This window comes from Capsicum annuum, chromosome 3 (genome assembly GCF_002878395.1).
Source record: "Capsicum annuum cultivar UCD-10X-F1 chromosome 3, UCD10Xv1.1, whole genome shotgun sequence".
NCBI classification, from domain to species: domain Eukaryota; kingdom Viridiplantae; phylum Streptophyta; class Magnoliopsida; order Solanales; family Solanaceae; genus Capsicum; species Capsicum annuum.
Genome location: NC_061113.1, coordinates 262,421,503 through 262,434,936, shown reverse-complemented (window position 1 = coordinate 262,434,936; position 13,434 = coordinate 262,421,503). Strand labels below are relative to the sequence as shown.

Here is a 13,434-nt window from a genome sequence, read left to right as displayed (position 1 = left end):
TCCGACATCAAACACCTTGACGAGCTTTGAAGTAGGGGCCATCTGTAGACACGTAAAATTTATTGGGTCAAATTCATATAAAATTTGAATTTGACCCATATTTTATTGGGTCTAAAATCATTTTGGGCTATAAAAATAATAAGCTCATTTTATTCCTCATTAGAGACTTCAAAGTCCATCTCACTTTGAGGCCCAAACTTATGCCACGTGTGAAATGGCATGGCATCCCAGTCAAATTAAAGACCAATGAGGCGAGGCCACACAATCAAATGATGTGGCAATCCAAGTCAAAGTCAAGAGCCAATGAAACATCGCCAAGTGTCCCAAATGACATGTTTTTGGCCAATCACAAGCAACATTGTCACATAACATTTATGATAAGCTTGAAAATTGAATGGACTAATCAGAATGAGGCAGAAGGGGTTATTTACACTTGGACTGTTACCCCCCCTACAATTATAAATAGGAGGGTTACATAATTTTCTGAGGTCACTCTGCTAGCATTGGAGGAACCTTCTGCATTGACTACACAGCTTTTTAACGAATTGACTAACGGAGTTCTGCCCGGAGATCAACTCGACAAAACGAAGTGCTGTCAGACAATTCCTGGAGATCCAAACGCATTTCTAGGAGGCTCAAATCATCCTACATTCGAGAATCACGCTACTGACGGCCCTCGAATTACAGAAAAACTTAGGAGAGAAGAATCGAGAGAATAACGAAATTGTACCCATAAATTTTGTTTATATAAAATCACTATTTATTTTTATTTATTTTTGCTTGCAGTTAATTTTTAGCTTTTAAGAAAATTTGTTGCAAACACCCCTTCCAAAGGGTGTACACATGCTTAACATTGATGGCTCAGCTGACCCTCAATCGGGATCGAGGGGGACTGGGAGGTGTCTTTAGAAACCATGAGGGCACTTGGGAGCTGGGGATTCACTGAACACCTCCCTCACACTACGCCCGTGCTTTCTGAATTGCTTTCCCTTAAGAGAGGCCTCATTCTAGCCAGGGATTATAACCTTACGCCCATTCTAGTCAACATTGATTGCAAAGTTGTTATTGATCTTCTTAAAAAGGATCACTCCCTTTAACATACTTTCTGAATGCAGGTTATTGCTAACGGAAATGCAGGCACCAGCTCCAATGCATGTGTTTGGGGAGCAAAATCAAGTTACTGACCTACTAGCTGGAAAAGGAAAGAAAGCTACAGAGCCTGGCCAACTGACCCTTTTGCGAGTTCCTCCTATGTTTGTTCGAGCAGTGCTAGATGCAAACATGTTAGGAACTCCTTTTATTCGATTATTAACAAACAATAATTTGGACCTGTCTAGCCGGGTTGTGGCTGAACTCTATTTTGTTGGCCCTACTTCTGCAGGGGAAACTTATCTTTATTAGTTATGCTATGAAATCCCCTAATTACCAAAAAAAAATAAAAATAGGAGTACTTATTTTACCAAAAATAAATCATATACATCTTCAAATTTGGAAAACAACTCAAGAAGCGTTTTCATAATATTTGATTTCACTTTTTAATTTATTTTTTTCAGAAAAAACTCTAAATTTTTCATTTTTATAAAATAACCCATTTTCATAAAATTCTAGTTTTATAAAGTTTGTTTTCACATTTTATATTTTAAAAAAAATACATTCGAATTCTAAATATTATATTAACCCTAAAATACTATGGGCTAACACAAATTCAACACCTTTTCAACTTCAAAAATTCCAAAAAAAGTGAATCTAAGCCTATAAAGTCAGTAAGCAAACAAACACAAAAAATTCTGAGACCATATAGAACTCACTTCTAGACTGATTATATTATACCCCACCCCACCCCCACCCCCCCAAAAAAAAAAAAAAAAAAGAGTAAAGCCCGAGGGGAACTATGACTGCCAAAGATAAAACTATCTCGGCCTGTACAAGTAGGATGAAGGATGAGCAGACGCAGAGCTCTGGCCAGCAAAATAACCAGGTATGGCATTTGGCAACTGTGAAGAGCCTTCCAAGTATGGTGGTGGCCGATAAGCATTACTATGCGCGGTGTTTGGCAACCCCGTAGAGCCTTCCAAGTATGGTGGTGGCCTATAAGCATCACTATGCGGGGTGTTTGGCAAACCCACAGAACCTTCCAAGGATGGTGGCATAGAAGCAGCACTGAGTTGGCTGTTTTGCAACCCCTTAAAGCCTTCCACGTAAGATGATGGCCTATAAGCATAGTTGCTTGAGGCCGGTCTATCATATACAGCTGCATCCCGACGCCGACCATATAACTGACCAGCATGACTCCCTATTTGCCCTGGTGTACTATCAACTAGAGTCCCTCCATGACCTCCAGCATCTGAACCTCCTTGCTGAACAACATCAGTGCCTGCTGCATTTGCTGATATTCCCGATCCAGTTCCACCCATGGCCACACCTCTCACAGTTCCTGCAAGTGAACCAGCAACATTTTCATGTATCGAACCTGCAGCAGGTCCATGCAATACCGGTGAGGACACAGTATGACCATGACGGCGGCCAATAGTTAGACCTTTTACCAAGGTGTTGTTGATATTGACATGATCATCAACTCCTTGCTGTCGTAGCCATGGCGAAAAACGGAAACGTTTTGCTTCTCTATTTCTGGACCTTCTTGACGACGCAGTTTCATCCAAGGTGTTGTTGATATTGACATGATCATCAACTCCTTGCTGTCGTAGTCGTAGCCATGGCGAAAAACGTAAATGTTTTGCTTCTCTATCTCTGTACCTTCTTGACGACCCAGTTCCATCATTTTTTCGCTTTTGTGCCATTTGCCTACCTGTCTGCTTATCAAATCCACCAATTTCATTCTCCAAGGCCATTATTTTCTCATCGATTTTCCACCCAGGAAGAAGTTTTGAGGCTTCAATATCGTGGAGTTTCAAACATTTGCTGACAGATATCAGCGCAAACAAATGCTTCCGTTTTGCTTCATCCTGTACAACATAACAAATGCATGGTTAACTTGAGGAAACAGGGAGAGAAATCAGAGAGGGGCTGTCAGTGCTGGAATGAAATTGAAGAACTACCATCGCAGCAAGTGAATCTTTGTTTTCCTTCATTTTCTTCAGCGACTCTTCAGAATCTAGTAAAAATGATGTCAAAAGTCTCTGAGGATTAAACCTGTCCTCAATTCCAAAAGTATAGGCAACATGAACAGCGTCAACTTCCATATTTTGCTTTACCATCCCCTCAATTATTTCTGTCACAAATTTACGCAAACCAGTGTTAGGAAGACAGATAAATACTACAACAAGGTCAAATGTAATACTAGGGATAAAGAAAAGATACGAAAAACTGCAAAATGAATCACATTAAGAGATAGCCACATAATAAGGCATCATCTCCGAAACAATGAACGATGAAAACAAACATCGAAAGGCAGACTGTAACTTCCAAGCACATATAAAGTTCAAAAGGGTCCCTGAATTGAACTTTAAGATTCCTAAACTGAAAAGCTGCCCCATATACTGAGAAAGACAGAAAAGGAAAACATCTTTCCGTCCCAGTATTGACTGCTTGTTCCTGTGCATATCATTTTCTATTTCAATCATTCAAAAGCTTAGTTCATTTTTTTCTCCAATATTGATGCTGAGAGTTCCCCAAATACTTTAAATTTGCATCATTCAAATTCAGATATTGAATATCCCTTCATTCTGTATTTGTGTAACCAGGTTTCAACTAAAATTAGCATGATCCTCCACCATGGCTAGATATTATCGGCACCAGATTGTGCGTTGGCCTATAAACCAGTCATTTCCACATAAAAGTATTTTTTCACATTAATAAACAACTTATCCAATAGTGTTATTCAGAAACTGTATACAAACTTCTTTTTCGAGTTTTGATCAGAAGAAAATGAATACATGATTTTAAAATCATGGAAATTAGCTCAATTGGTTGAGTGGCTTCAAATACTTAAAATGAAGCAAATGAAGAAACAACAAGAAACCGTATACAAGCTTTGAAATAAGTTCAATTGGTTGAGTGGCTTCTAATACTTACCAAGAAACACAAATGAAGCTAATGAAGAAACAACAAGAAACTGTATACATGCTTTGAAATTAGCTCAATTGGTTGAGTGGCTTCCAATACTTACCGAGAAACACATCCAAAGCAAATCAAAAAACAAATGAATTAGATCATCCAGGATCACAAAAATTACAAGCACGATCCATCCAGTCAACCAGCAACTACAATAGAGTCCTACTATACGGGTCACTGCAAGATTAGAAAGGGCTTTCACTTTAGTTTTTTTGCTTGCCCATACACATTTCATAATTTCAGCACTTTCTTAATGCTGCAATTTCAAAACAATTACCATTTCTCAACCCAAAAGAAAAAGCTTTGTAAAATGTTCTATGCATGAGATCTTAGCCAGGAAAGATATGAATTAGAAGCATGGCAGCAATGTTCTTATACAAAAAATATATAATCATCACCATGGATTAAGATTCATTTTAGACCAACTGCAGGAGGAGTATCTTAGAATATCCGGGGAACTGTTGTCCTCAAAGGCCTAAGTATGGTCCAAAAGTACTAGCAGATGGGATTCTGATGCTCAGACAACTGTTTGTGAAAAGCTAAGAGCTGTTATTAGGACAGTTACGAGGTACTAACAAGTAAAGATTGCCGTCTCAGGTTAGTTAAATGAAAAGGGTGGGAACTATTGGTGTCTCTTTGGGGCATGATGAAGGAAGGGAAAAAAGCCTTTGAAGCCATTGAGATGAATATAAAAGGGAAGGACAGGACCAGGAGGAAAGAAGTAACACAAAATAGTACAAGACACTTGGAAACAACCTCGGGCAGTATTGCAAGGTAAGAATGCGTACAATACACCCTTGTGGTGGGGCCCTTCCCCGGACCTGCGCATAGCGGGAGCTTTAGTGCACCAGACTGCCCTGGACTAGTAAATAGAAGAGAAAAGAAAACTTTTTTTTGGGGGGTTTGATAAGTATATTACTCTTTGTTTGGATGGTTGTTACATATTGTTTCATAATATATTATACCGTATCGTAACAACTAAGATGTGATGTGCACAATACAAGTAAGTAAAATTTAAGTAACAATCAAAACAAACATTGTATTAGAACGGTACTAAACTTTATTTGCTGCTTCTAGGTAACTTTGTTTCCATCAAGACTAGTTAAAGGGCAACAAAAAATTTTAAACTAGCACCATCTCACAGAAATTGCAAATGCAGCTTAAAGACAAATTGAATTGATGAAAAACAGACCTGGAACCTTAGCCATGAGTACATTTGATCTCCTGAGGGCACCTTTCATTTGCTTGATGGGACCTTTCTGAAGCAAATTCCTAATATCCTCATTTGTAAATCCTCCTGGAATCCCAAAACATCCAATAAGCAACAGCAAACCCTGCGCGTCCATCCTAGTAGCATTTCGTTTGGTAATAAATCTGTTTCTCCAAGCTAAAGCTGCCTTGTCAGCCTCATCTTTCACCCTTTTGTGGATGTAAACACTCTTGTCGATTCCCATCATCAAGAAACACTCTAAAATTAATATAGAAGCCTTCCTTCCTTGGATCATGCGGAAGTCTTTAGCAAGAGATTTGCTATTCTGTTCATGAAACTTCCCCATACATTCCAATACAAGCCTTGCTGGATTAGACGCAAGTCTCAATGCCTTAGGAACTTCTTCAAGCAACCTATTCATACCTGAGATTCGCTTTGCCATGTACCTCCGAAGAGAACGACCGTTTGCCAATTCGCAGATATTTTGCAGCTCTGAACAAAGAGGGCGTTGAACCTCTTCTCTATGATGGAATTTCACTTCTTCATTATGATGGGATTGCGCTTCTTCACTATGATGGAATTTCACTTCTTCACTATGATGGGATTGCGCTTCTTCTCTATGATGGAATTTCACTTCTTCACTATGATGGGATTGCGCTTCTTCGTGATGAGGCGATTGCAGTTCTTCGCCACGAGGCGATTGCACTTCTTCTTCTTCTTCTTCTTCTTCTTCTTCTTCTTCTTCTTCTTCTTCTTCATCATCATCATCATCATCATCATCATCTTCAGAGGGGTCAGATTCCCACGATTGTTCGGGTTCGGGTTCGGGTTCGGGTTTGGATTCGGATTTCGGTTCGGGTTCGGGGACTGGCAAAACTGTTGTTGGTGGCGGAGATGATGCGGGTAAAGGAGTGGTATTAGTATTAGTAGTAAGAAGGGGGAGGACAGAGTGAATTGTGGACCGAATGGAATCGATGTGTTGGTTCAGCTCAGTGAAGCAGCGTTGGAAGGCTAAGAGGGAGTGGGAGAGTGAGCGGAGACTGGCAATAGAGTCATGGGGATGTGTCTGCAACGAAGGGTTTACAATTTCTTGTTTGTCTGGGAGCTGAGATTGCACATTGACATGGATGCCCAGTGATGGCGTTGGCGTTGGCGCTGCGCCGGTATTTGCCATCATCGACGAAGGTGTAGTCAACTTGCCCGTATCGGACGTCATTGTTTTGCTCTTTTCCGAGCGCAACGAAAACTGCTAATGAACCCCCACGGTGGGCCACAAGACTCACAATTAAACTCCCAAGAGTAAAATCTTTTAATTTTAATCCCTAAAAATCCTTCAAATTTCGTAAATGTTGAAAATAAATACACTATAATAATTAGGCTCCATTTGATCAAGAAAATAGTAATAATTTCCTGAAGTTGGAGTTGGAGTAAAGACCCCATTTGGTCATGAAAATAATAATTTTTTAAAGTTGAAGTTGGAATTGGAGTTGTGTTTGATCATAATATAAATTTGAGTTGTTTTTAACTTTTTATGAGAGAAGTGAAAGTAAAAAAAAGAGAAAACAAGTAAAATTTCTTTTTCAATTTTTTAAAAATAATTTTTATTAAAGTGAAATAATTTCTATGATCAAACACCACTAATTTTTATTTTTCACTAAAGTGAAATTTATTTTCTAAAAAAGTGAAAAAAATTTCATGACCAAACACCTACTAAAACAAAAAGGGAGGAGAGAGCGGTCTATAGATATAAGAAAATAATTTTATTTTCTTGTTTTGGTGTATTTTATAATGTAATATGTCATGCTTTTATAGGCAATTTGTTACTTGAGTTAGGGTGCATTTGTTTTTGTTTTTTTTTTAAGATTAAGACGTCTGAATTTGAATGATTAAGATGTTGTATCTAGATCTGAATACTGAATGATTGAGATTGTTTGTTTTTTAACATCTGAATGTACGTAATTTATTTATTTGTAATAAATATGTAATTCAAATTTTAAAAGTAATAAAATATTATATTATATGAAAAAAATATTACATAAATTTAAAGTATTAACTTAAACAACAAAATTATTATTTGAGTGATAATTAAAATATTTAAATATAAATATATTATGTTAAATATAATTATTGAATTATTTAAATTATTAAAAAAATATATATCGATTAAAATTATTGTGATATGATGTAATTATAAAAAATTAAATTCAACATAAAGTGATCTGTCAATTAAAATGATCCAACAAACTAAAATAATTAATCATATATAATTTTGACTTAGATGCATAAATATTAAAGTATTTGAATAACTAATTAATACAATAATAGACACATGTTTATTTGTTAATCATGTAATCTGACTGAAAATATTATTAATAAGTTCAATGTTATGTTATGAACAGGCACACATAAGATTCTATTATCCAAAGAACTACAAATTTTATAATCAAAACAAAAAATTGCAAGCAGAAATTTAGAGTTTAGCAAATAATGAATACACAAATTGATAACAAAACTATTTATAAAAATTTTTGGTGAATCATACTTAAGGTCCTGTTTGGCCATGATTTTTTTTTTCCTTTTTTTCGGAATTTTTTTCCGAAGTTGGAAATTGCGATGTTTGGCCATGAAAATTCGAAAAATAATTTCGATTTTTTTTTTGAAAAGGGAAAACAGATTTTTGATGTTTTCACAATTTTTCAACTCCAATTTCGACTTTTATTATTATTACATAGAACCCCAATCTTTTAAATTTTTACATAAAACTCTTCTTATAACATTGTTTTTTCAATATTATATATATAACAGTTTTAAAGAATAAGATAATTATAATTTAAAACTTAATGTTATCCTAATTAATATATATCTCTTTTTCTCTCTCATCATTATTTTTTCCCCTTATTCAAGACATTATTTTACTGCTAATGATCCTAATTACTATAATATAATAATAATAATAATAATTTTGTTGTTGTGATACGGATGTTTAAGGAATTATAGTCTTGTAATTAATAATAGATAATCGTTTTCTATATTTATGGAATTAATAAAGTTGTAGCAGATTAGTTTACCACTGCCATAAATTATTTTCATTTTTTATTTGATTATATATATTATATTGTGTACATCTTTATTATACTATTCAAATATAAATAGTTTATACCAAATATATGCTAAAAATATAAATCGGTGATACATATCATAAAAAAAAAATATGTTCAATTTAACAAATTTATACCTTAAACTGCAACTGTTATCTTTATATATCATAATAGTTGGTATCTTTACACACAAAGTATTATATTTATACCCATAAACATATAAAGTATTATATTTATAACAGAAATATACAAAGTATGTTATAGATAAAGTTTATACCATGTATATATCATATACACACATATATAAATATACAAAGTATTAAGAAACATACTAAGCATATTTATAACATAAATATACAAGGTATGTTATATATGATGTTTATACCATGTATATACCATATACACACATATATAAATACTAGCCATATCCTACGCGCCTCGCGCGTGTATCTCGCTCAAGAAATTCAGTCAACAAAATCACTTTGATATTATAAAATTAAAATATGCTTGAATTGAAAAATAAATTTATTTATTTATTAAATACAAAAAACACTTAAATATAAAACTAATATAATCATACAAATCATATAAAAGATATAAGAGAGTATCACATTAATTAACAATAAATGTATATGAAAAATAAATTCATGCATATACTTATATTATTAAGTACGCACTTTAAAAAATTGGTGTGAATTATTAACCTTATTTCGATAAATTTGCAACTCTAAATTATTGGTTTTAGTATTAAACCAAATTAACTTGTATTAAAATATAGTCAATTTAGGCAAATTTTGATAGTGGTTTGTATAGAATTCCTATGTAAATATATTTATTTTGTAAAATAGCAAGTTTTAGACTAAACTTGTAGTTATTTTGATTTGTAAGGTATACCTAAATCAACAAGAACTTTAATTAATTTTAAATTCTTTAATATTTCATATAATAAGTAATAATAATTATTTAAGGGAAAAGGGGTGAAAAAATATTTTTCTTTATTTCAAAATCTTAGTGAATGACAAAAATCTTGAATCACTTTTCTGAGAGTGGTGTACGTGATCAAAAAATTCAGCATATACATGATAGTTTATTATCGTAAACTTCAAGAATATACTAAAATTTTAGAAAACTTACTTCAAATCACAAACAAATCCATCTCTTTGATCATAAATACTAATAAGATTGTAATCATCAATAATTTATTAAAAAATTTAAAACTTACCTCAAAACACAAATAATTTGTGTCTTCAATCATGTAAGATATATCAAAATTTCACTAAAACACTTCTTAATTAACAATTATCTATCAAAATACATGATAACTTATTTGTTGTAAATTTTAAAAATATACTAAAATTTTAGAAAATTTACGTCAAATCACAAAAAAATTTATCTCTTCAATCAAACAAAATAAATGATAAACTAAACCAGAAAAAAAATCATCACATGTTATAAAACAACATGAATATAGCTTAAAGAACTCACTTGATTAGGAACAATCAATTGTATGGAGAACAAAAATAAAAAATATTAATAAATTTTTAAAACTTCTCTAATATAAACACTAATATAATAAGTTTTCTACTTATTCTTATTTTTTTTTTCTTTTAAACGTAAGTTAATTAGGTTTCTTCTTTTATATGAATATAAGAATATTAGTAAAGATTCTACTTCAAAGTTTACTCATGTGAAGGGAAAAAAAAGTTAATTTCTATTTCTAAAATTAGTGCTAATCTTTATAGTGAGCATGTCCTACGCGGTGCAAATCTAAATTAGTCGTCCTTTAATACAATTACAATGACAAACAAGAAAAATGACCGACATTATTGTTTCAGGGCATTACTCTTTTTTAGGAGTTAGTGGCATATGACCGACATTATTGTTTCAGGGCATTACTCTTCAATACAATGCATTATGTTAACTGCATCCGTTTGCAGAAGTACTCTTCCATTTGTTGTTGGAATTCATGTCTATTACTCTATTGCTATGAAACAAAAAAGAACAAAATTTTCACCCTTCGATTTGGACAACTTTTGAGTGATATAGTTATAATAAGTTACAATTTTTATTTAAGGTAAAGTATGATTAATTAAAATTATCTCTTCTCATATATTTTAGGACTTTAATTTTACAGAAAAAGGGATAATACCCACGAAAATATCCGAACTTTAACCAAATTTTCAGTGGAACATATTGAACTTTGCGGGGATCCTATTACCCCCTATACTTTTTTAAATGGAATTAATTCCCCCCCCCCCCCCCCCCCCCCCACCCGGATTTTTATAAAGTGGAATTAATCCCCTCTGAAATGTTATCCCCAGTTTTTACGCTAGGAGGTGCAGTACACCTTCTTCTCCGTTTTATCAGTTTTCACTATTTTTTCATCATTACAACCATATTAAAGATTTCAAATGATTCCATTAAGTTAATTTCAAATTTCAGGTTCATTCTTATCACTCCAAAAGTTTTCAAATTTAATTTCAAGTTTCAAACTTTGAATTCCATTGAGTTTATGAAGAAAGTTTTTTCAAATTATTGAATGGAATCTTCCATTAATTTTCCATTGAAACTCGGAAGATTCAATTAGCGAGTTCCATTAATGGAAGATTCAATGAAACTTCCTAATTGAATGGAACTCGTTAATTGAAAACTCAATGGAAGATTCAATTTCCATTAATGGAACTCGGAAGATTCAAAAATTTTAATTTCATGTATGAAGACAAAAATACGGACTGTACATGTATGAAGCTATTCAATCTTCCGTTAATGGAACTCGAAAGATTCAATTTTCTTTAATGAAACTCGAAAGATTCAATTAGCGAGTTTCCGAGTTTGAATCTTCATAACCTTCCATTGAGTTTCAATTAGCGAGTTCGAAACGGAATATTCAAGAATTCAAATTCAATTCAACAATGGAGCAAATTCAGTTTCAATTCAACAATAGAGCATCCATTGTTGAAGAAAAGAAAGAAAGAAAGAAAGAAAGAAAGAAAGAAGAAAGAGAATGAAAAAATAAATAAAAATATAAAACTTTAAATAATTAAAAATTAAGGGGTTGTTTGGCAAAAAAAAAGAGTTTTATAACGTTTTTAACACTGTTCACGCGCTCAATGTGCATGACTAACACGCAATGTGCCAAGTGACAGATATATGTCATTAAAATAAGAAAAAAAAAGTCTGGGGGGTAATAGGACCCCCGCAAAGTTCAGTATGCTCAACTAGTAATCCAGTCAAACTTCAGGTATTTTTGTTAGTATTCTCCAAAAAAAAACTTACCATATATTTTAAACTGTTGATCCCATATATTTTAGGAGATAATATTATAAATATAATTAAATAATAATTTTAAAAAATAGTGAAAAGACGATTTTGTCTAAAGGAGAAACTTTTAATGAAGGGCAAAAAGTTCGAATCACTTTTTTAAGGGTGTTCACACTTTTTAATATGTGTTCACACTTTTAATATATTATTATAGATATAGATACAAAGTATAAAGAAACATGCTAAGCATATTTATATATTTATGCTATATGATATAATATATCATAAATATGCAAAGTATGTTTTACATATAAATAATTTATTCACATGAGGTAAAATTTTTCATTTATAATAAAATTTTAAAAAATAAATTAACGGTACCCTAAAATTTAATAACAACTCATCATTTCCTATTTTTTAGGAACGGGAAATAAAGGAAATAAATTAAATAAATTCCTAAAAAATAAATTTGTTTGAAAGATAATATTTGTTACCTAAAAAATAAGAAGCAGTGATCCGTTAATTCAACATCCATATTGAAAATTTTCAAATATGAGAAAACAGTTATTAATTTAAATATTATATACGTCATAATTGAAATTTATTAAATATGACCATGTATATTTAATTATTTTTATGAAAAAGGCTCAAAAATACCCCTGAACTATCTGATACAGCTCAAAAATGCCCCTCGTTAGATTTTTGGCTCAAAAATACTCTTCCGTTAAATATTTATCTCAAAAATACCCCTCCCTCTAACGGAATTCGAAAAAGGATCAAAAATACCCCTGAACTATTTGAAATAGGTCAAAAATACCCCTCTGTTAAATATTTGGCTCAAAAATACCCCTCCCCTTAATGAAATTAAATTATTTCGATTGAATTAAGCCCCAACTTTAACTTTTTAACCCTAATACTTTAATTCTTTTACATAAAAGTATTTTTTTAATTTTAAAAAAAAAAGATAATGAGAAAAAGTATTTGAATTATAATATAAATTGGTTGAATTTGATTTGAAAAATAAACATACATTTATTCTAAAAAGTTATTTTCACTTTACATCTTTTTAATCTTTAAAGAAATTAACGAAATTAATGAAATATAAATTTTCACTTAAAGAAATTAACGAAATAAAAATTAAATGATGAACTTTATATAAATTAACGAAATAATCGAAATAATTTAATTTCGTTAAATACCATTCTGTTAAATATTTGGCTCAGAAATACCCCTCCCTTTACGAAATTAAATTATTTCAATTGAATTAAACCCTAACTTTAACTTTTTAATTCTAATACTTTAATTTTTTTACATAAAAGTATTTTTTAAATTTTAAAATAAGATAATAAAAAAAAGTATTTGAATTATAATATAAATTGGTTGAATTTGATTTGGAAAATAAACATACATTTATTCTTAAAAGGTATTTTCACTTTACATCTTTTTAATCTTTAGAGAAATTAACGAAATTAGAGAAATATAAATTTTCACTTACAGAAATTACCTAAATATAAATTAAATGATGAACTTTATATAAATTAACGAAATAATCAAAATAATTTAATTTCGTTAAATACCCCCTTGTTAAATATTTGGCTAAAAAATACCCCTCCACTTAATGAAATTTAATTATTTCTATTGAATTAAACCCTAACTTTAACTTTTTAACCCTAATACTTTAATTTTTTTTACATAAAAGTATTTTTTAAATTTTAAAATAAGATAATAAAAAAAGTATTTGAATTATAATATAAATTGGTTGAATTTGATTTGAAAAATAAACATACATTTATT

The 13,434-nt window shown here is 31.5% G+C and overlaps 1 protein-coding gene across 2 annotated transcripts; it reads right to left on the bottom strand.

Moving 5' to 3' along the window:
• Positions 1-1,637: 1,637 nt before the first annotated feature.
• LOC107864756 lies at positions 1,638-6,582 on the bottom strand. 2 transcript variants are annotated; one of them, XM_047409959.1, is made up of 4 exons: positions 5,264-6,582; positions 3,057-3,229; positions 2,537-2,963; positions 1,638-2,434 (listed from the first exon to the last, which is right to left on the bottom strand). In XM_047409959.1, exons 1-4 carry the CDS (start codon positions 6,495-6,497, stop codon positions 1,911-1,913), a joined length of 2,358 nt encoding a protein of 785 aa, XP_047265915.1. In that variant the 5' UTR covers positions 6,498-6,582; the 3' UTR covers positions 1,638-1,910. The 2 variants fall into 2 exon arrangements, with proteins under 2 accessions (XP_047265915.1, XP_047265914.1); XM_047409958.1 differs by having other exon boundaries at positions 1,638-2,963; positions 5,264-6,581.
• Between the last annotated feature and the right edge of the window lie 6,852 nt (positions 6,583-13,434).

Excerpts from the sequence above, each read along its gene's own strand:
- LOC107864756 (XM_047409958.1), bottom strand. The coding sequence starts at position 6,497 with ATGACGTCCGATACGGGCAAGTTGACTACACCTTCGTCGATGATGGCA. Across the intron at positions 3,230-5,263 it reads ACTCATGGCTAAGGTTCCAG|AAATAATTGAGGGGATGGTA; the intron begins GTCTGTTTTTCA and ends AATTTGTGACAG. Across the intron at positions 2,964-3,056 it reads AAGATTCACTTGCTGCGATG|GATGAAGCAAAACGGAAGCA; the intron begins GTAGTTCTTCAA and ends TATGTTGTACAG.